This window comes from Oncorhynchus nerka, linkage group LG7 (assembly GCF_034236695.1).
Source record: "Oncorhynchus nerka isolate Pitt River linkage group LG7, Oner_Uvic_2.0, whole genome shotgun sequence".
Lineage (NCBI taxonomy): Eukaryota > Metazoa > Chordata > Actinopteri > Salmoniformes > Salmonidae > Oncorhynchus > Oncorhynchus nerka.
The window spans coordinates 23959819-23984378 of NC_088402.1; the positions used below are offsets into that span (position 1 = coordinate 23959819).

Here is a 24560-nt window from a genome sequence, read left to right on the forward strand (position 1 = left end):
GAATTAACACTTAAGATTTTCTGGCCTAACAATGTAAGAAATAATACATAAAAAAATACTGCACACCCAGCTAGCAATGAGGAATCGGTCCAGAAGCGGCCCTCATTAGGGGGACTGAAACTGATTGATTCGGCCCAGAATCGGGTGTCGGACTCGGCCCTTAATCAAAATGAATGACAGCACAGAATCGGCCCAACTATATTGGGTCATTTCCGTCTACCAAAATTCAGCCTACTTTGCCGGCATTTTACCAGAATCCACAAAAAAAAAAAAACATTTTATTTCGGAGGAAACACCATACACCTGGTGACCATGTCAGCGTGCATGCGCCTAGCCCCCAATTGTGCGGGTCTCGAAATACCATCTGTATAAATTCTGCACCACTCAGGAAGTTCCATCCACGTTTTGAATGCTTATCAATTGCCTTGCACAAATTATCAACATTCTAAAATACTACACAGGACTCTTAAATAATTTCATTTAAATGTTAATAGTATTTTTTGATCACCTAAACAGGCGCAGGTTATCTGGGTCTCTATGTGTTCTATCTTTGATACTTCTCGCAGAAAAGAAACTAACTTCCGTGAGCGTGGTGTAGCGTTTGGGAAATAGGAGTTTGTGTTGCCAGGCAATACGATAAGCAGTTGTTCACGAACTGCAGTCCCCCAAACAATTCGCTCTAGTTTATTGAGCAGAGGCTGTGTATGTTTTGGTTCTACAAAGCTGTGTCCATCAGTACATTAAATAATAAATTAATTGCAGTCATTCATGCATCATGCCATCAATGATCAGTTCTAAACATGTATTGTTCTTCTCTATGCTCATTATGTATTTTCCTGCGAGCATCCGCTGAGCAGGAGGAGCGTAAATGATTCCTGCTATTATAAGAGTCAATGCAGCTCATCCGGCTCCGCTCACGTAAAAGAGCCGGCTCATTTGGCTCCCAAACGGCTTTTGGTTCAAAACGCTTAAAAATCGACCTAGGTCCACAGATCACCGGATGTTTAAATGTGAAGCATCCGGTTGGCATTTCCACCACTACCAAATATGGTGATGAGAGGAAGCACAGCTGCCGGCAGTGAGAGAAGACGGTGCGAGATAGATTTTGGCTGACATTCTGCACATTTTCTCATCGATTAAACATTTGATCTCCATACAGCTGTCTGTTTACAAATATAGACTCTGCAACAAATAGGGGACTGCGTTTTTTAGACTTTATCCTTTGACAAAGTAAAAATAAAATTGCGTTGTTTAGAAGGAGTGCAAGGGGAATTGAGTTATTGCACATGTGCACTTCACAGAGTAGGCGTTCCATAACTGAAATATGAAAATAAATGCTAGAACACGCCAATAGGATATCACTAGCTCGTGGTTGGGTCTGCCCTATGATTACTTTTCTCCCATTGGAAACTACAGGCTCCGGTCTATCTTGGCATAGTTATACAAATCTTTGCTGGAACGAAGAAAAATGAGCAAATCCACAATGTAAAGCCCAAAAGGTAGGATATCATTATGTCAGATAGTGAAATGCGCGCTCAAATAAAATGGTAATTCACCTGGCCAAATTATTATATGGCCTGCAAAAAAAACAAGTACATATTTTTTACGCACTGAAACAAATCAGCGTGGACCTGATTGGACTATTTATTGTTTCTGCAGTGAGGAGTCACTATTTTTAGATCATTATGTTGTAACTTATCTGCAGAAAAACGTTTTTGAGCTCTTAAAGCAGTATTAGCAGTATGCACATCAGGGAGTCAAATACACGGCTCTTTCGCCAATGCGATTCGCTTCGAGACATTCACCACAAAAGAGCCACTCAAGAATAGCGGTTCGCGAACGACCATTCACTGGTGGAATCGTCGGCGAGCTGTGTAGAGCTACGTGTGCAGGTTATCCCCAATTAAGCAAGATTTGACGCCTTCGTTATTTCTCCAACAAAGACACCAATGAAAAATAACCGATTGAATAGAGGTTGGTGATGTCTTGTGTTTTCTACACGTGTCATAAAAGCGCTAGCTTTTGTTTGCTGATTATGTTCGCAGATTAAACTCAACTCCTGTTTCCTTCACTATGGAGTTGATTTTATTCAGCTAGCTAACTATATGTTATGTTATATTTGATATATAAACCCTATTGCAGGGATGGGCAACTGGTGGTTGCCCATTTCTCTCGTTTTTTAGGAACTCAATTGGGCTCTCAACTTACTGTTGCGAGTTAGAATAACGTAATTATAATACAGAATGTGGCATTTCGAAATTTGGTTGTGCATTAGCAGTTTTTCTGTCAGTCACTGATAGTCCAGCCTGGTCTCAGACTAGACGTAACATAGTAAAAGTAAATCTGGAATAACCAAATTAGTATGATGTGTTATGTTTGGGATGGTTACATAAGAGGGGTTACTTAAAGCAAAAACGAGAGGGTGGTAAGTCGGAGTGGATGAGTGGGCGTATAACGCGAATCTCTAACAACCCAAAGGTTATGTTTGAATCTCACCACGGACATTTTTTTTTTTTTTTAGCTCATTAGTAACTTTTCAACTACTTGCTACTTTGAAACTACTGAATTACATGTTAGCTAATCTTTCCCCTAACCCTGCTGAGCGATTAGTGCTTTTTGGGGCCGGTTCGGTTGAGAAAAAAATAACTGCAGATTTTTGTTTCAATTATTTGGATGGAATGCTGCTGTAACACAGGATAAAACTTCCTAAAAGTCCCATGATGGTAGTGACTAGAGGTCGACCGATTATGATTTTTCAACGCCGATACCGATTATTGGAGGACCAAAAGGAGCCGATTAATCGGCCGATTTTTATTTATTTGTAATAATGACAATTACAACAATACTGAATTAACACTTATTTTAACTTAATATAATACATCAATAAAATCAATTTAGCCTCAAATAAATAATGAAACATGTTTAAATAATGCAAAAACAAAGTGTCGGAAAAGAAAGTAAAAGTGCAATATGTGCCATGTAAGAAAGCTAACGTTTAAGTTCCTTGCTCAGAACATGAGAACATATGAAAGCTGGTGCTTCCTTTTAATTAACAGGAGTCTTCAATATTCCCGGGTAAGAAGTTTTAGGTTGTAGTTATTATAAGAATTAAAGGACTATTTATCTCTATACCATTTGTATTTCATTAACCTTTGACTATTGGATGTTCTTATAGGCACTTTAGTATTGCCAGTGTAACAGTATAGCTTCCTTCCCTCTCCTCGCTCCTTCCTGGGCATGACCCAGGAACACAACGACAACAGCCACCCTCGAAGCAGCGTTACCCATGCAGAGCAAGGGGAATAACTGCTCCAAGTCTCAGAGCGAGTGACGTTTGAAACGCTATTAGCACGCACCCCGCTAACTAGCTAGCCATTTCACATCGCTTACACGAGCCTAATCTCGGGAGTGAAGTCATAAACAGCTGCTGGCAAACGCACGAAAGTGCTGTTTGAATGAATGCTTACGAGCCTGTGCTGCCTACCATCGCTCAGTCAGACTGCTCTATCAAATCATAGACTTAGTTATAACATAACACACAGAAATACGAGCCTTAGGTCATTAATATGGTAGAATCCAGAAACCATCATCTCGAAAACAAGATGTTTATTCTTTCAGTGAAATACAGAAACGTTCCGTATTTTATCTAACGGGTGGCATCCATAAGTCTAAATATTCCTGTTACATTGCACAACCTTCAATGTTATGTCATAATTACGTAAAAGTCTGGCAAATTAGGGGGCCCAAACTGTTGCATATACACTGACTCTGCGTGCAATGAATGCAAGAGAAGTGACACAATTTCACCTGGTTAATATTGCCTGCTAACCTGGATTTCTTTTAGCTAAATATGCAGGTTTAAAAATATATACTTATGTGTATTGATTTTAAGAAAGGCTTTGATGTTTATGGTTAGGTACACATTGGAGCAACGATACACACCGCGCCGATTTTATGCAACGCAGGACACGCTAGATAAACTAGTAATATCATCAACCATGTGTAGTTAACTAGTGATTATGATTGATTGTTTTTCATAAGATAAGTTTAATGCTAGCTAGCAACTTACCTTGGCTTACTACATTCGCGTAACAGGCAGTCTCCTCGTGGAGTGCAATGTAATCAGGTGGTTAGAGCGTTGGACTAGTTAACTGTAAGGTCGCAAGATTGAATCCCCCGAGCTGACACGGTGAAAATCTGTTGTTCTGCCCCTGAACGAGGCAGTTAACCCACCGTTCCTAGGCCGTCATTGAAAATAAGAATGTGTTCTTAACTGACTTGCCTCGTTAAATAAAGATTAAATAAAGGTGTAAAAAAAAAAAATCTGCCAAATTGGCATCCAAAAATACAGATTTCCGATTGTTATGAAAACTTGAAATCAGCCTTACTTAATTGGCCAACCTCTAGTAGTGACTGCCCATTGCTGCTTAAAACCTCTTGGAACTACCCATCCCGGATCCGGGTGAATTGTCATCACCTACACTAATTAGCATAGCGCAACGGTCAAAAAATATTACTAGAAAATATTCATATTCATGAAATCACAAGTGAAATATAGTGAAACACAGTTTAGCCTTTTGTTAATCACCCTGTCATCTCAGATTTTGAAATGATGCTTTACTGCCAAAGCAAGACAAGCGTTTGTGTAAGTTTATCGATAGCCTAGCATAGCATTATGTCCAGCTAGCAGCAGGAAGCTTGGTCACGAAAATCAGAAAAGCAATCAAATTAATCAAATACCTTTTGATCTTCAGATGTTTTCACTCACGAGACTCCCAGTTAGACAGCAAATATTCCTTTTGTTCCATAAAGATTATTTTTATACCCAAAATACCTCCGTTTATGCGACAACGCCCCCCCCAAAAAATCTAAATTATATCCATAATATCGACAGAAACATGGCAAACGTTTTTTATAATCAATCCTCAAGGTGTTTTTCAAATATCTATTCAATAATATATCAACCGGGACAATTGGCTTTTCAGTAGGAGCTAGAGGAAAAATGACTACCTCTGTCTTTTACGCAAGAATCACTCTTGAGAGCCCTCAGCTGGCCACTTACGCAATGTAGTCGTTTACGCTCATTCTTCAACATAAAGGTGTGAAACTATGTCTAAAGGCTGTAGACACCTTAGGGAATATGTAGAAAATGGAATCTGGTTGATATCCATTTCAATGGCCAATAGGGATGCATAGGAACACAACGGTTTCAAAATAAGAGGCACTTCCTGATTTGATTTTCCTCAGGGTTTCGCTTGCAATAGCAGTTCTGTTATACTCACAGACAATATTTTGACAGTTTTGGAAACTTAAGAGTTTTTTCTATCCTAAGCTGTCAATTATATGCATATTCTAGCATCTGGTCCTGAGAAATAGGCCATTTTGTAGTTCTTCAAAGTACATAAGGCATACTTTTATGACTACTGATTAGCAACTATCAATCACTTAGATCATGTATTGTCAGGTAGAAATACCTTCTGAAGCAACAGCTGCTTTCTATATGCCCACACGATCGCGCTTTCTTCTCTCCATGTCTGCCCCACACTAACCTAACGTAGCAGGCGTAAAAGAAACACAGACCGGAGAAGTACACTATATATACAAAAGTATGTGGACACCCCTTCAAATTAGTGGATTCGGCTATTTCAGCCACACCTGTTGCTGACAGGTGTATAAAATCGAGCACACAGCCATGCAATCTCTATAGACAAACATTGGCAGTAGAATGGCTTTACTAAAGAGCACGGTGACTTTCAACGTGGTACTGTCATAGGATGCCACCTTTCCAACAAGTCAGTTCATCAAATTTCTGCCCTGCTAGAGCTGGCCCGGTCAACTGTATTTGTTTGCTGTTATTGTGAAGTGGAAACATCAAGGAGCAACACCGGCTCAGCCGCAAAATGTTAGGCCACAGAAGTTCACAGAACGGGACCACTAAGTGCTGAAGCTTGTAAAAATCGTCTGTCCTCGGTTGCAATACTCCGAATTTCAAACTGCTTCTGGAAGCAAGGGCAGTGCAAAAGCTGTTAGTCAGGAGCTTCATGAAATGGGTTTTCATGGCCGAGCAGCCGCACACAAGCCTAAGATCACCATGCGCAATGCCAAGCATCGGCTGGAGTGACGTAAAGCTCGCCGCCATTAGACTCTGGAGCAGTGGAAACGTGATGAATCACATCTGGCAGTTCGATGGGTAAATCTGGGTTTGTTGGATGGCAGGAAAACACTACCTGCCCCAATGCATAGTGCAACTGTAAAGTTTGATGGAGGAGGAATACTGGTCTGGGGCTGTATTTCATCGTTCCGGCTAGGCCCCTTAGTTCCAGTGAAGGAAAATCTTAACGCTACTGCATACAATGATTTTCTGTGCTTCCAACTTTGGCAACAATTTGGGAAAGGCCATTTCCTGTTTCAGCATGAAAATTCCCCCATGCACAAAGCAATGTCCATACAGAACTGGTTTGTTGAAATTGGTGTGGAAGAACTTGACTGGCCTGCACAGAGCCCTGACCTCAAACCTTAAGAACACCTTTGGGATGAATTGGAACGCTGACTGCTAATTACCCAACGTCAGTGCCCGACCTCACTAGTGATCTTGTGGCTGAATGGAAGCAAGTCCCTGCAACATCTGGAAAGTGGAGAAGGGTGGAGGCTGTTTTAGCAGCAAAGGGGGGACCAACTCCATGTTAATGCCCATGATTTTGGAATGAGATTTTTGACAAGCAGGTGTCTGCATACTTTTGGTCATGTAGTGTAGATGCACAATGGATTATGTTCATTGTAGGCAATTACCATGTGTTATGCTCTGAACGGTCAAATATTAGCCTAACTCCCTACTACATCTCACAGTTCAGACATAATTTACAAACAAACCATGTGTGTTTAGTGAGTCTGCCAGATCAGTAGGGATGACCAGGGATATTCTCTTGATAAGTGTGTGAATTGGACCATGTTCCTGTCCTGCTAAGCATTCAAAATGTAATGAGTACTTTTAGGTGTCGTGGAAAATGTATGGAGTAAAAAGTACTTTCTTTTCTTTAAGAGTGTAGTGGAGTAAAAGTTGTCAAATATAAATAGTAAAGAAAAGTATAGATACCCCAAATAACTATTTAAGTAGTTCTTTAAAGTATTTTTGACTTAAGTACTTTACAACACTGAGTATTGTCAAAGCTGAATGCAGCGTATGCTGTCGTATATAATGTAATCACTTTTTCCCTTGTTGTGTTCTTAAGTTTGAAATGACACGTCTTCAATGAGATGTCTACATGCGCTTATAGATTAGGACAATGATCTGTCTACCTGTCAGGAGACTATAAATATCCCCTTATCAGCAAGCTCTGAGGCACACCCCTACGACATACCTGAAAACTAGAATGACCAGTGTCACACTGACTGTCACACTACCAAGGAGGAGGACTCAGAAAGAGCAGAGTTAATTAAAATACGCTTTACTCAAGCCACCGAGGGGCCTGATTGTACCGGGCTGTATGTTTGGCACCCCTGGACTATACTGTATGTACTGTATATTAGGGCTCCATAGCCAAGTTTATATTTGGAAAATCATATTTTAAGACTCATCTTTTGATGTCATGTAGTACAGTGCCAGGGTTTCCATAAGGCAGTAATAGTCAGATTTTGGCCAATACTAAAATAGGAAAGCCGGTAAATAAAATTAGCATTTGGTATTACTGCTTTTTAGCCTATTCAATTGTGGAAATACCAGTCGATGTAAATACATTTGACGGGTCATGCTTATAGGTCAATTTGCATAATTTAGTGGAATTAAATTGGTGTGTGTTTAGGCTACAATATATTCATTATGTATCTTATTTATCACACCCATACAGTCTGAGTGGAATATCTGCCAGACAGGCATTTTTTAAAAACCTGAACGTATTAATACATATTATGAGGCATGTTGTACCTTGCTTTAAAGTACCCAATTAGATCTCCTCTCCTTCTACATTTCGAAGGGATATTTTCATCTGTCACATGAAACTGCTCACATCTGCAGTGCTCTTTTGACAATTGTGTTTTCCTGCTAATTGCATTATGGAACAAACATTTGCACATAAGACTACTGCCTTGCTGCGCTTATATGTGAAGAAATGATGACATTTTAAGCTAACTGTTCTGATCTGTTGCATCAGACCTTTATAAAATAATTGCATGTTTGTAGCCTAGGCCAACTGTTAGTATGAATTTAGACTCGATCTTCCCACCACAGTCTGTTTTGGAATAGGCTATTTCTCAACAAGCTGACCAATACTATATGCAAACTTTTCTATGGGAGATAGTAGATTGACATAGGCTGACTTTGCTGTTTGTCACTCGTCTTGATGGCTGAGGAAAAGTTAATGTGGACAGTTATTCTAACCTCTTCAAAGTGCACATCAGAAATCAGTAAGAAGGACAGCACATCATTGCATTCTCAACTTGCATGTTCTGTTAATATGAATTACCATAATTGAAATGTGATTCCTGATCAGGTTACGCATCCAATGCATATGGGTACAGGAGATTTCTCAAATGTCTGGTCAATTTAAATGTTGCAAATGTCCGGTGCCACTCACATTTTCCTAACGGAAACCCTGTAGCCTGTCTTACTTGTCAACATTTGGACAGATCACTATTCTGAAACTGCACCTTCAACCCTTTCTAACAGGCAGAACTGCCATGTTTTGTCAAGTTACATTTTTTCCTAAAGTGTGAATTCTGAGAGCGGTTAACATTACTGCTAGGGTTTTCCATTACACAAGGTTAGGCTATACATTGTACACCAGATGTAATATAACCAAAGCATTGCTGTTTTTAAGATGACAACTTTTTTTAATGAGCACAGCCTTATTTCTATTAGAGCATATTGGATGACTGTCATTCATATTCCATTCACCCAGTTCAATGTAACATCAATAGGTTAAGCTACTACATGATACTCTAATTTTCCCTATACCCATCATGAGGTTGTTACAACCTAGTCTACGAATGAAAGTTAACAACGTAGGTCGAGGGAGAAATTAGAGTAATCAAGGTGACAGACGGTGACATTCAATACCGCCTTGCACACTCTTGCCTGCATCTATCTAAGCTAGGGTGTAATCATTAGTCCAGCAGTTGCAAACTAAAGTTTATTTTGGACAAATTCAGGTATGTTTACCCCCGTTCCGTTTGCGCCTGTTTTAAGAAATGTTTTTCAACCGACTCGGCGGAATGAAGACACCCCTGATCACCCACACACACATACAGTTCACTTTTATGGCAGCCACATACAATCAACCGACTCGGCGGAATGAAGACACCCCTGATCACCCACACACACATACAGTTCACTTTTATGGCAGCCACATACAAACAGCATGATCATTTGCTCATTGTATTATTCCTTTTCGCATCTACGCAATCTCCTCTTACCTTATTCCTTCACTTGTGGACCTAAGTGCATAGCACCTCAGCTGTCTGTGACCAGGCAAAAAAAAAACTTTCCAAGCCAAACCTTCATATCATAGCTGGTAAACTATTCCACACAGCCTTACACTGTTGTCACCATATTAGCTAATGTTATAGTCAACATAGCTACTAGATCTAATGCGTTCGTAAACCCGCTACAATCATGCATTACAATCAAAAAGCAGTTTAGCAGTTAAAGTGGCGGGCCCCGGTGGCAATAATTTAATAAAAACCAAAAGCTTACCTTGACTTGGAATAGTTGCAGTGTTGGATAGCCAGAGCCAGCTAGCTAATATAGCATCCCTCTCTGTTTGAATAGGCTAAACTAGCCAGCTGCAACAAATAAAACTATATATCTCCCTTAATTTTTGAAGGAATTAGTTTGTCAGTTTTGAACAAATTATCTTTCTCTCTCGTTGAGTCAACTACTCACCACATTTTATGCAGCGCTAGCTAGCTGTAGTTTATGCTTTCGGTACTAGATTAATTCTCAGATCCTTTGATTGGGTGGACAATGAAGGAGATATTAGAGGTCGACCGATTTATTGGAGGACCAGAAAAAGCCGATACCGATTAATCGGCCGTTTTTTGTATTTTTTAAATTATTTAAAGTAATGGCAATTACAACAATACTGAGTGAACACTTTTTTAAAATTTTAACTTCACTAGGGTAGGTGTAACGGCTTTCTAATGGTGAAGGAGAGTCGGACCAAACTGCAGCGTGTCTATTGTGATTCATCTTTAATAAACAAACGTAACACACAACAAAACACTAACACTACAAAACGAAAAACGAAAACAGCCTATACAAGTGTCTACTAACCTCTAACCAGGACATCAAGACACACAGGACAATCACCCACAATACAACCAAAGAATATGGCTGCCTAAATATGGTTCCCAATCAGAGACAACGGTAAACACCTGCCTCTGATTGAGAACCACTTCAGACAGCCATAGACTCTCCTAGAACACCCCACTAAACACACATTCCAAAATCCCTAGACAAAACACACCACAATACAAAAACTTTATGCCACACCCTGGCCTGACCCAATACATGAAGAAAACACAAAATACTTAGACCAGGGCGTGACAGTAGGGGGCAGCATTCAGAATTTTGGATGTAAAGTGTGCCCAAATTAAACTGCCTGCTACTCAGGCCCAGAAGATAGGATATGCATATAATTCATAGATTTGGATAGAAAACACTCTAAAAGTTTTCAAAACTTAACATAATATCTGTGAGTATAACAGAACTGATATGGCAGGCGAAAACCAGAGGAAAATCCAACCGGGAAGTACTATTATTTTGGCTGTTTTTCCATTAGAAGCCTATCCACCATACAAAGACTTAGGACCCAGTTCACGGTCTCTATGGCTTCTTCTACATGTGGCCAGTCTTTAGGCATTGTTTCAGGCTTTTACTCCTAAAAAACGAGGGAGATACAGCACTTTCAATCAATGGCCAGTGAAAATGTACATTCATCAGCCATGGCCCTGATCGGGAATGCGCCTTTCTTGTTTCTCCTTTCCTATTGACGAAGATTTTGTCCGGTTGAAATATTATTATTTATGACAAAAACAACTGGAGGATTGATTTTAAACATCGTTTGGCATGTTTCTACTAACTTTCATTTGACTTTTTAAAACTTTTAGTCTGGACTGCACGCGCCTTAAAACCTCTCTGGGATATGTGGGACGGTAGCGTCCCACCTCGCCAACAGCCAGTGAAATTGCAGGGCGCCACATTCAAAACAACAGAAATCCCATAATTCAAATTCCTCAAACATACAAGTATTTTACACCATTTTAAAGATAAACTTGTTTTAAATCCAGCCACAGTGTCCGATTTCAAAAAGGCTTTACAACGAAAGCACACCAAACGATTATGTTAGGTCAGTACCTAGTCACAGAAAAACACAGCCATTTTTCCAGCCAAAGAGAGGAGTCACAAAAAGCAGAAATAGAGAACATTAATCACTAACCTTTGATTTTCATCTGAACTGAAAAAGCGTGCGAGCAAGGAGGCCTACAAACCTGACTCTGTCTGGAGGAATGGGCCAAAATTCACCCAACTTATTGTGTGAAGCTTGTGGAAGGCTACCCGAAATGTTTGACCCAAGTTAAACAATTTAAAGGCAATGCTACCAAATACTAATTGAGTGCATGTAAACTTCTGAACCACTGGGAATGTTTTGAAAGAAATAAAAGCTGAAATAAATCATTCTCTTCTATTATTCTGACATTTCACTCTTAAAATAGTGGTGATCCTAATTGACCTAAGACAGATCATACTAGGACTTAATATCAGGAATACACTAAGGTGTATGTAAACTTCCCGACTTCAACTGTGTGTGTGAGGGAGAGAATATAAACGCAACATGTAAAGTGTAGGTCCTATGTTTCATGAGCTGAAAAAAAAATGTGTCAAATTTTGTGCACAAATTTATTTACACCCCGTTTAGTGAGCATTTCTCCTTTGCCAATATAATCCATCCACCTGGATTATATTGGTGTGGCATATCAATGCCACCAGGTATATTGGTGTGGCATGCCACCAGGTGTGGCATATCAAGAAGCTGATTAAATAGCATTTAAAGTTAAATTCGTAAAATTTATTGAAGGATTTAATAATTTGCAATTGTCTACTTAAGGTAAAAGGTGCATGTGTCTGCCTCCATATGATCTGGTAAATATATCCAATGCAAAAACATCTGCATTTTAAGTGGTATTAATATTAATTTGCATATATTTCCGTTAATTCCCATGGAAAGTTTCCACCTCTGAATATTCCTCAAAATGTACAACCCTAGGTCCGACTCAATTGGCTTTAGGTTGGGTTATTTGTAGTCAAATAGCTGTCATACAGCCTGGAGGTTTGTTGGGTCATTGTCCTGTTAAAAAAACAAATTATAGTCCCACTAAGTACAAACCAGATGGGATGGAGTATCGCTGCAGAATGCTGTGGTAGCCATGCTGGTTAAGTGTGCCTTGAATTCTAAATACATCAGTGTCACTAGCAAAGCACCATCACACCTCCGCCTACATGCTTCACAGTGGGAACCACACATGCAGAGATCATCCGTTCACCTGGTCTGCGTCTCATAAAGACACGGCGGGTTGGAACCAAACATTTCAAATTTGGACTCATCAGACCAAAGGACCGATTTCCACCAGTCTAATGTCCATTACTCGTGTTTCTTGGCCCAAGCAAGTCTCTTCATATTGGTGTTCTAAAGCAGTGGTTTCTTTGCAGCAATTCACACAGTCTCCTCTGAACAGTTGATGTTGAGATGTGTCTGTTACTTGAACTCTGAAACATTTATTTGGGCTGCGTTCTGATGCTGGTAACTCGAAGGAAATTATCCTCTGCAGCAGAGGTAGCTCTGGGTCTTCCTTTCCTGTGATGGAGCTCATGAGAGCCACATTTCATCATAGCGCTTGCTGGATTTTGGGATTGAAATGCTTTACAGGTGACTACTTCATGAAGCTGGTTGAGAGAATGCCAAGAGTGTGCAACATCAAAGCAAAGGGTGGCTAATTTGAATTTGAATAATCTAAAATATTTGATTTAATACTTTTTTTGGTTACTACATGATTCCATGTGTAATTTCATAGTTTTGATGTCTTCACTATTATTCTACAATGTAGAAAATAGTCAGAATAAAGAAACTTGTCCAAACTTTTGACTGGTTGTGTGTGTGTGTGGAGAGGCGGGTGAGCGCTCTTGGTGGTTCCAAATGTCTTCTGTTTAAGAATGATGGTGGCCACTCCTATCTACCCACACACTGTGCATTTGGAAAGTATTGAGACCCATTGTATTTTTTTCAAATTTTGTTGCGTTACAGCCTTATTCTAAAACTGATTTCATGTGTTTTATTAATCTACACACAATACCCGTAATGTTATTTTACCTTTATTTAACTAGGCAAGTCAGTTAAGAACAACTTGTTATTTTCAATGACAGCCTACGAACAGTGGGCCTGTTCAGGGGCAGAACGACAGATTTGTACCTTGTCAGCTTGGGGATTTGAACTTGCAACCTTCCGGTTACTTGTCCAATGCTCTAACCACTAGGCTACCCTGCCGCCCCAATAGGTATTACATAGGTATTCCGACCCTTTACTCAGTACTTTGTTGAAGTACCTTATGGCAGCAATTACAACCTCAAATCTTCTTGAGTATGACGCTACAACCTTTGCACACCTGTATTTAGGGAGTTTCTCCCATTCTTAGCTTGAGAGGATCTGCAGAGATGTCAGGTTGGATGGGGAGCGTCACTGCACAGCTATTTTCAGGTCTCTCCAGAGATGTTCAATCGGTTTCAAATCCGGGCTCTGGCTGGACACTCAAGGACAGTCAGAGACTTGTTCTTAAGCCACTCGTGCGTTGTCTTGTCTATGTGCTTGGGATTGTCCTGTTGGAAGATGAACCTTCACCCCCAGTCTGAGGTCTTGTGTGCTCTGGAGCAGGTTTTCATCAACGATCTCTGTACTTTGCTCCGTTCACCTTTCCCTCCATCCTGACTAGTCTCTAAGTTCTCATTTACAACTGCAACCTGGCCAAGATAAAGCAGAGCAGTGCGACACAAACATGGCATAAACACACAGTCAATAATATAGTAGAAAAAAAGTGTGTGTGTGTGTGCAAATGAGGTAAGATATGGGAGGTAAGGCAATAAAATAGGCCATAGTGGCGAGGTATTTACGATATAACAATTAAGAGTGATGTGCAGAAGATGAATGTGCAAGTAGAGATACTGGGGTGCAAAGGAGAGAAATAAATAAATAAATACAGTATGGGGATGAGGTAGTTGGATGGGCTATGTACAGGTGCAATGATCTGTGAGCTGCTCTGACAGCTGGTGCTTGAAGTTAGTGTGGGAGATATTTTTTTTTAAATTTTATTTTACTAGGCAAGTCAGTTAAGAACAAATTCTTATTTTCAATGACGGCCTAGGAACAGTGGGTTAACTGCCTGTTCAGGGGCAGAACGACAGATTTGTACCTTGTCAGCTCGGGGATTCGAACTTGCAACCTTTCGGTTACTAGTCCAACGCTCTAACCACTAGGCTACCCTGCCTCCCCAGACCCAAATATGGGTCTCCAGCTTTAGTTATTTTTGCAGTTCGTTCCAGTCATTGGCAGCAGAGAACTGGAAGGAAAGGCCCTAATAAAACTGACTATCCTAACCGATCCTTGACTTCGGCGATGTCATTTACAAAATAGCCTCCAACACTACTCAGCTAATTGAATGCAGTCTATCAGTGCCATCCGTTTTGTCATCAAAGCCCCATATACTACCCACCACTGCCACCTGTACGCTCTCATTGGCTGGCCCTCCGCTTCATATCCATCGCCAAACCCACTGGCTCCAGGTCATCTAGAAGTCGTTGCTAAGTAAAGCCCGGCCTTATCTCAGCTCACTGGTCACCATAGCAGCAACCACCCACAGCATGCGCTCCAGCAGGTATATTTCACTGCTCACCCCGAAATCCAATTCCTCCTTTGGTCGCCTTTCCTTTCAGTTCTCTGCTGCCAATGACTGGAACGAACTGCAAATATCTCCCTCACTAGTTTTAAGCACCAGCTGTTAGAGCAGCTCACAGATTACTGCACTTGTACATAGCCAATTTATAAATAGCCCATCCATCTTCCTCATCACCATATTGGTTATTTATTTTGCTCCTTTGCACCCCAGTGTTTAATTTGCCATACTGTAATAATTTCGCCACTATAGCCTATTTATTACCTCACCCCCCTTATCCTACCTCATTTGCACACACTGTATATAGACTTTCTCTATTGTATTATTGACTGTTTGTTTACTCCATGTGTAACTCTGTGGTTGTGTCACACTGCTTTTCTTTATCTTGGCCAGGTCGCAGTTGTAAATGAGAACTTGTTCTCAACTGGCCTACCTGGTTAAATAAAGGTGAAATAAATTGCTGTACAGGAAATATTTGTCAGTTCCAATACAATGATTACATGTGCAGAGATACTGGAGTGATGGTGGTAGATATGTTTAGGGGTAAGGGGACTAGGCAACAGGATAGTATCAAAAGTGGTCCACCACCCAAAGGACATCCAGCAAACTTGACACAACTGTGGGAAGCATTGGAGTCAACATGGGCCTGTATTCCTGTGGAACGCTGTTTTGTACACTGTGTGAATAACTGATGTAGGCTATATATGTCTGACATCTTCATGTGGACAGAAGAATGCAGACAGATTGTAATTCACCATCTGAGGCTTCGAAACACAGTCCGCAGAGGAATGTGTAACGTCGGTTATTTGTTCTGAGGAAAAACTATACCTAGAAATCTTCACTCCTAGAATGGCTCCTTTGTGTAACCTACATCCGTGAGTCATCAGTGAAGGCCTATCTCTTCTCTACCATAGCCAACAGCAGAGGAAAATAGGTAGGCGAAGATATGAGGAAAACATGTCTTAGGTCAGCGTTTCCCAAACTCTGTCCTCAGGGCCCCAAGGGGTGCACGTTTTATTTTTTTGCCCTAACATTACACAACTGATTTAAATCATCAAGCTTGAATCTGGTCTGTAGTGCTTAGGGAAAAAAACAAAATGTGGTCCTGAGGACAGAGTTTGGGAAACACTTTCTTGGGTAGTTTGAGGTTAAACTCTAAACAGCTCTGGTTTGCATTTACGGGAACTATCAGGTTTAGACTTTCAGATGAATCTTTTGTCAAGTTACGGTAACAACTGTTTCTTGATTTTCTCCCCTGGGCTTCAGATGCATTTGAAACATTTTAAGGATGTGTTTGTGGTTATCTGCCTGAGTGATCAGGCCCCAACATCTGGTGGGATGACAATGTGTTTGGGGGAGTGTAGCGACTGCCAGGCCGGCAGGCAAGCATCTCAGTGGCTTATAGAATAACTAACCTAACTGACTCATGTCTGTCTGTCATTTCTTAGACCTGAGGTCATGGTCTGGATGATTCTACTGAGATGGGCCTTTTTCTCTAGGTGGTTCTGATCCAGATGGGTCCTGTGAAGGTGAAGAAAGAGGTGGAAGAAGCAGGACGCCTAGCATTCTGACTCTAGTCTGGATGTATGGACTGTAGACAGACACCATTGCTTCACGTCAGATGGTGTGACTCTGTCCACACTCGGTTGATCTTACGTTATATAGGAGGAGTGTTACGAAGGAGTGACGCCACCTGTTGGACTCCAAACAGAAGACAATGCTGTAACCAGACAGCTTGGTAGACACACACTCTGTGGTATCTGGCCGGCTCTGCTGTTGTCTAGGCTCTGATGGCAGATATTCCCTCTGGACTGCTGGAGGCTTGTGTAGTGGTTGGAGCAGCCAACGATAAACTCAGGGAAGTCCATCAGGTAGGTACTGCTGACTCAATCAATGGACTGATACATGGTGGGGACATACACTGTTGTTTTTGCAACACATTGGTTATTGTGGGCTTAGGCTACCACCACATCATATCAATAAGAACACTGTGGAATAGTGGTTAAGAGCATTGGGCCAGTAACCGCAAGGTTGCTGGTTTGAATCCCTGAGCCGACTAGGTGAAAAATCTGCCGGTGTCCTTGAGCAAGTCCCTTAAAGTAAATGTAAGAAACATACTTATACACATCATATGTAGGTCTATGTATGTTTTGTACCGCATGTTACATATTGAAAATGTTTCCACTTCCTGCCAGTCCCATCAACAGGGCAAAATCAAAGAGCTTCCCCTGTTGGGGGCAGAGGTACTACAGGTTCACGCCCCACCTTTTGTGACCAAGGAGAGTGCGAGTAGCGAGACCAATGGTCATGCCCCGGCCTTCAGCAGGGTCCAGAGGAGGCGCTCCTTCATCAAGAAGAAGAAGGAGAGGGCTGGAATAGCTAACGGAGAGACAGCCAAGAGTAGCGATGGAGGCGGCACCACCACAGAGGACATCAGTGTCCCCAAGGACCTGGACCTCATCGCCCTGCCTCAACTCTGCTTCCCAGGTGACACAGCGTGATGTCGAGAAGTCGCCGTTTTGATTCAAACTAGAATCATGATAGTGAAATAGCTAGACAAGGATGGATGAAAACTAGCTGTCTAGCTAAATCCCATATACCTTTAGTATTGAGATGTTGATTACTGTACGATATCCCTGTCTAGTAAATTAAATCCATCAAATTAGGACAAAACACGGCACATACACTATGAGCTGATTATCTATGTTCTGATTATCACACACAACTGTATATGAAGCAGTGATGTGATTCCTCTTGTCATGCTTATATGAGACCTTGTCGGTATTCTTCCATTGACCAGGTGGTCTTCAGATAGCCAGCGAGCAGAGAGAAGACTCGTACCATTACCTGGTGTTTACTGATGTCTTTGGGAACAGGACACATGCTGTAGTGGTGCAGTACTACAGGCCTATACAGGTGAGACGGCTCACCAGCTGAGCTTTATTCATGCCAACTGGAATGCTTTGGATTCTTGGAAAGAAAATTGTTTAAACAAAGGGGCTTACTGTTACATTACCTGGGTATGTAGCCTATATTAGCTAGATTTAGATAATCAAAAGATGGATTGATTACAAACATGGACATCTGAAGCCTTTTATGGACAGGTTTCCTGTTCACTGCTGAGTTAGAAGTCTACTTAAAATGCAGGTTGACATTTATTGGGATGAATCTTGTCCTGGAGGCAGAGCTGAGAGATTTCCACTTTGCCAGACAAAAATTCCAAATTATATCCATAATGTCCACAGAAACATGTCAGACGTTTTTTATAATCAATCCTCGGGGTGTTTTTCAAATATCTATTCGATAATATATCAACCGGGACAGTTGGCTTTTCACTAGGACCGGAGATAACAATGGCCACCTTTCTCTTTTTCACACAATTCACTCTGAGAGCCTCCACCTGTCCACTTACGCAATGTGGTCGTTCACGCTCATTCTTCAAAATAAAAGCCTGAAACTATGTCTGAAGACTGACACCTTGAGGAAGCGATAGGAAAAGGAATATGGTTGATATCCCTTTTAAATGGAGCAATGGGAGGCTATGGAACATGTAGAAGCCACTTCCTGGTTAGATTTTTCTCAGTGTTTCGCCTGCAATATCAGTTCTGTTATACTCACAGACAATATTTTGACAGTTTTGGACACTTTAGAGTGTTTTCTATCCTAATCTGTCAATTATATGCATATTCTAGCATCTGGTCCTGAGAAATAGGCCGTTTACTTTGGGAACGTTATTTTTCCAAACCTAAAAATAGTGCCCCCTAGCTTCAAGAGGTTAATGCAACCGCTGTGTCAGATTTTTTTTTTAAATATGAAAAAGCATACCATGCAATAATCTGAGTACGGAGCTCAGAGCCCAAACCAGCCACAAGAAATATCCACCATGATGCGCAGTCAACAGAAGTCAGAAATAGCATTATAAATATTCACTTACCTTCTATGATCTTCATCAGAATGCACTCCCAGGAATCCCAGTTCCACAATAAATGTTTGATTTGTTCGATAAAGTTAATAATTCATGACCAAATAGCTTCTTTTGTTAGGGCGTTTGGTAAACAAATCCAAACGCATGTTCAGGTCCAGCCGAACGTCGGACAAAAAGTTCAAAAAGTTATATTACTGGTCGAAGAAACGTATCAAACTTTGTATAGAATCAATCTTTAGGATGTTTTTATCATAAATGCTCAATGTGACAACCGGAGAATTCCATTGTCTGTAGAAAAGCAATGAAACGAGAGCTACCTCATGTGAATGCGCGTGACTGAGATCGAGGCTGCTGCCAGACCTCTGACTCATTCCCCTCTCATTCGGCCCCCTTTCACAGTAGAAGCCTGAAACAACATTCTAAAGAGTGTTGACATCTAGTGGAAGCCTTAGGAAGTACAACATGACCCATTTCCCACTGTGTATTCGATAGGGGCTGAGTTAAAAAATGACAAACCTCATATTTCCTACTTCCTGTTTGGATTTCTTTCTCAGGTTTTTGCCTGCCATATGAGTTCTGTTATACTCACAGACATAATTCAAACAGTTTTAGAAACTTCAGAGTGTTTTCTATACTAATACTAATAATCCAATACTAATAATAATATGCATATATTAGCATCTGGGACTGAGTAGGAGGCAGTTTACTCTGGGCACGCTATTCATCCAAAAGTGAAAATGCTGCCCCCTATCCCAAAGAAGTTTTAAAATCCGATTTAATGACTTTGTGGCTGTGCCAGCTAGTGACTACCCTGCAGAGCTGCCTCCAGTACATGAGTCATCCCAATAAATGCCATCCTGCACTAAAAATGCAGGTATGTGTATTACCTGTCTGTCTATTGTTTAGAACACATGTTAAACTCATTCCACGGAGGGCCGAGTGTCTGCGGGTTTTCACTCTTCCCTTGTACCTGATTGATGAAATAAGGTCACTAATTAGTAAGGAACTCTCCTCACCTGGTTGTCTTGGTCTTAATTAAAAGGAAAAACCAAAGACCTGCAGACACTAGGCCTTCCATGGAATGAGTTTGACACCCCTGGTTTAGAAGGACACATGACATAGTATACCTACAGTAATTTCACCATTCCAGAGATCCTCATCTGGTCATTGGTCACTGATTGGTTGTTTGCTTCCCATTTTTTTCAGGATGTTGGGCACCAAAATGGCCACCCGTCGTCCTCCAAGTCGTCCCGTCTCTACACGGCATACGGCATCTGTGTAATCTCTAAATATCCTTACTACAACGCTCTCCGGGACTGCCTGTCATGGTGAGAACAATTCACTGTTCTCCTACTCCTCTAGGTCTTTGTGTTCGTTCAAGTAAATACCGGAAGAGAATACCAAACAGTACATATCAAACTAAATCCAGCCAGACTTGGGCCATCATTATGTGTCAATGATCAGTTTACTCATCTTAGGCACCTATTGACCTTTTTTATGTTAATATTTTTACTGAACGGCGTCCCTCCCAGTCTCTTGACCCAGCTCAAGCCCAGCTGGATGGGGGACTTTGAGGAGAGGGTGAAGGAGTTTTCAGCCAAGCTGGCGCTGGTGCCCATTCCCCCACCTGGGCAACTTCATGTGGTGAGCCAACTGTTTTTCTCTGCATCTCGCTTTGATATATGTGCATTATTAAACTGTACTATATGCCATTTAGTGCCATGCTTTACCAACTGAGCCATACAGGACCACATCATGTTTCTCTCTTCTATTGTCATATGTTATGTTGGTAATGTTCCAGCAGGATAATATCTGTTGTTGGTGGTCTATGTTGTTCCTCTGTCCTGTCCCAGGTCTTTAACCTCAGGCCTCTCCAGATTGGGCTTCCCTCCCGGGAGGATAAGGACCGGCCGGCTGTTGACCTAGACCTCCATCTGCCTTTCCTGTGCTTTAGACCCCGACAGCTCCTCCAAGTGAGGACAGACAGTACATAGCTGTCCCACACAGCCTGATTGTATTTCTACTAAACTGCCTAACCCACTACACAATCTGTTCTTTCAATGCAGTTAAAGAAAGTCTACTGTGGAAGACTGGAAATGGGATTATGTGCAAATATACAGTATGTTTCTGTCAACCTGTTTTGATTGGTAAAAGACGTGTATATCTCTATATCAATGTAGCCGTGTGTGTGTGCCTGCGGGCATGTGCTGGTGCCTCTGCTCTTCAGATCATTACCAGCCTGTTGATAGAGCAGAGGGTAGTACTGTTGTCCTGTGACTGGGCCCGGCTCACCCTGCTGGCAGAGAGCCTGATGCTCTTCATCCACCCCCTGGTGTGGCAGCACCCTTTCGTGCCCATCCTCTCACGCCAGATGCTGGACTTCCTCATGGCGCCCACCGCCTACCTCATGGGCTGTCATCTGCACCACTATGAAGAGGTGGCTGCGGTAAGGATGGATTTTCACTACATGGCCATGCTAGAATGGTGTAATCCGATAGTGATAGTTATAGAGATGGTTACTGTGACAGTTATCACTATAATGATGGTTAAAGTGGTGGTGGTTAACTTCTTATGGGCAGGTGGGACAGTAGCGTCCCACCTGGCCAACATCCGGTGGAATTGCAGAGCGCAAAATTCAAACTACAGTATTATAAATATTTAACTTTCATTAAATTACATCAAAATAAAGCTTTCATAAAATCACAAGTTTAATACATCAAAATAAAGCTTCACTTCTTGTTCGTCCAGCCGCTGTGTCAGATTTCAGAAAGGCTTTAAGGCGAAAGCAAACCATGCGATTATATGCGGACAGCGCCACTCATTCAAACTCATGAAAACCATATTTCAACCAGGCAGGTGCAACACGAAAGTCAGAAATAGCAATATAAAAAATGCCTGTTGGCAGTCCAAAGGGTCCCAGTTATATCACAAATGGTCCTTTTGTTCGATAATGTCCTTCTTTATAGCCATAATAACTCAGTTTAGCTGGCGCGCTTCAGTCAATAATCCACCCAGTTTCCCTCCATCAAAATTCATACAAAATTAATCCCAAATGTTACTAATAAACTTTTCCAAACAAGTCAAACAACGTTTATAATCAAACCTTAGGTACCCTAATACGTAAATAAACTATAGAATTTACGACAGAGTATCGTTATTGTCTTTACCTGAGAAAAATGGAAGCCCTAGGAACTGCAATCTGGGAGGATTTAGCCTTATAATAAAAGTGATAACCATTGATAATAGTAGTAGGCTGAATTTATTTATTTATGGGGGGGGTTTGTCCTCGGGGTTTCGCCTGCCATATCAGTTCTGTTATACTCAGAGACATAATTTAACAGTTTTAGAAACTTTAGAGTGTTTTCTCTCTAAATCTACCAATTATATGCATATCCTAGCTTCTGGGCCTGAATAGCAGGTAGTTTACTTTGGGCACGCTTTTCATCCGGATGTCAAAATACTGCCCCCTACCCCAGAGGTTAAAGTGGTGGTGTTTAAAGTGGTGGTGGAGGTGACTTCTACCTGGGGCGGCAGGTAGCCTAGTGATTAGAGAAGTGGGTCTTGAGCAAGGCATTTAACCACCTAGAACTGCTCCAGGGGCACTGCACTGTGGCTGACTCATTTTCCCAGCCCCTCATAGGTGTGTGTCTCTGGGGGTTGGGTTGAGCATAAAGACACATTTCTGTTCTCTGTAAGTTGATGGACAATAAAGTACATTTTCTTTTGCCTTCCCTTACCTCATGGTCTGCCACCTGCACCACTACAAGGAGGTAGCCGCGGTAAGGAGCACTCGTACCATAGTGGAGAATGTTTACACTTCTCAGTCTGAATTTTTCTGGCATCAGTGATTTATTTCTTATTTAATACCCACATTTATCATGCTTTATTAAGATGTATAATTTATTTTCAGTTTCCACTTGCTTACACGGTATAGAGGATCATGAGGTTCAATGTCCTAACTAACATAAAATACAGGCGTTAAGAGTCAAGTTAATTTTAGCTTATCCACTTGACTTGTCCCTAATCCTTTGTTCTCCTCCGTCACACAGTATTCTCTAAGAGGGGCAGTGTTGTGTATTACTGTGTTGTGTTTATTTCTGTGTTTTCCCTACATGACAGGAAACGGATGATCTGATCCTGGTTAATATTGATGATGGGACCGTGTCGTCTTCCTGGTCTGATGGGATTGACCTGCCCGATGTCCCGCTGGCGGCCGCAGAGTGTTTTATAACACGGTAGGATAGGAGACCATCTGGGGAGTGTTCATTAGGGCTCGACGTTGCAAAACTTTTCTTATTGGACTGTTCGGCATGTCCCTCCCCGTTTCAGTCTGTTTTCTTTCGTTTGGTGCCTAATGAATTTTACCTAGAGGACAAGACTCACAGTTATTCTGCTGTCCTAAGATAAACTCGGCAAAAAAAGAAACTCACTGTCAACTGCATTTATTTTCAGCAAATTTAACATGTGTAAATATTTATATGAGCATAAGATTCAACAAGTTCCACAGACATGTGACTAACAGAAATTGAATAATGTGTCCCTGACCAAAGGGGGTTTCAAAATCAAAAGTAACAGTCAGTATCTGGTGTGGCCACCAGCTGCATTAAGTACTGCAGTGCATCTCCTCCTCATGGACTGCACCAGATTTGCCAGTTCTTGTTGTGAGATGTTACCTCACTCTTCCACCAAGGCACCTGCAAGAGTCCAGACATTTCTGGGGAATGGCCCTAGCCCTCACCCTCCGATCCAACATGTCCCAGACGTGCTCAATGGGATTGAGATCCGGGCTCTTCGCTGGGCATGGCAGAACACTGACATTCCTGTCTTGCAGAAAATCACGCACCGAACAAGCAGTATGGCTGGTGGCATTGTCATGCTGGAGGGTCATGTTAGGATGAGCCTGCAGGAAGGGTACCACCTGAGGGAGGAGGATGTCTTCCCTGTAACGCACAGCGTTGAGATTGTCGGCAATGACAACAAGCTCAATCCGATGATGCTGTGACCATGATGGATCCTCCACCTCCAAATTGATCCCGCTCCAGAGTACAGGCCACGGTGTAACGCTCATTCCTTTGACGATAAACGTGAATCCGACCATCACCCCTGGTGAGACGAAACCACGACTCCTCAGAGAAGACCACCTATTGCCAGTCCTGTCTGGTCCAGCGACGGTAGGTTTGTGCCCATAGGCGACGTTGTTGCCGGTGTTGTCTGGTGAGGACCTGCCTTACAAAAGGCCTACAAGCCCTCAGTCCAGCCTCTCTGTCTATTGCGGACTGTCTGAGCGCTGATGGAGGGATTGTGCGTTCCTAGTGTAACTCGGGCAGTTGTTGTTGCCATCCTGTACCTGTCCCGCAGATGTGATGTTCGGCTTTACCGATCCTGTGCAGGTGTTGTTACACGTGGTCTGACACTGTGAGGATGATCAGCTGTCCGTCCTGTCTCCCTGTAGCGCTGTGTTAGTCGTCTCAGAGTATGGACATTGCAATTTATTGCCCTCACCACATCTGCAGTCCTCATGCCCCCCTGCAGCATGTCTAAGGCACTTTCACGCAGATGAGCAGGGACCCTGGGCATCTTTCTTTTGGTGTTTTTCAGAGTCAGTAGAAAGACCTCTTTAGTGTCCTAAGTTTTCATAACTGAGACCTTAATTGCCTACCGTCTGTAAGCTGGTAATGTCTTAACAACCGTTCCACAGTTG

The 24560-nt window shown here is 41.8% G+C and overlaps 1 protein-coding gene across 5 annotated transcripts in view; it reads left to right on the forward strand.

The window, feature by feature from the left end:
* Positions 1-1399: 1399 nt before the first annotated feature.
* The window catches only part of dennd3a (DENN/MADD domain containing 3a), a 44115-nt gene continuing 20954 nt past the window's right edge, over positions 1400-24560 (forward strand). For 2 of the 5 annotated variants that reach the window (XM_029662979.2, XM_029662984.2), the window contains exons 1-9: positions 1765-1974; positions 16383-16805; positions 17130-17421; positions 17735-17850; positions 20066-20187; positions 20392-20503; positions 20713-20832; positions 21087-21305; positions 22979-23094. In XM_029662979.2, the coding sequence (XP_029518839.1) occupies positions 16725-16805; positions 17130-17421; positions 17735-17850; positions 20066-20187; positions 20392-20503; positions 20713-20832; positions 21087-21305; positions 22979-23094 (1178 nt within the window). In that variant the 5' untranslated portion in view covers positions 1765-1974; positions 16383-16724. Of the gene's footprint in view, positions 1500-1764; positions 1975-16382; positions 16806-17129; positions 17422-17734; positions 17851-20065; positions 20188-20391; positions 20504-20712; positions 20833-21086; positions 21306-22978; positions 23095-24560 lie in introns of those variants that run through there. The other 3 variants (XM_065020337.1, XM_065020338.1, XM_065020339.1) reach the window with 3 other exon arrangements.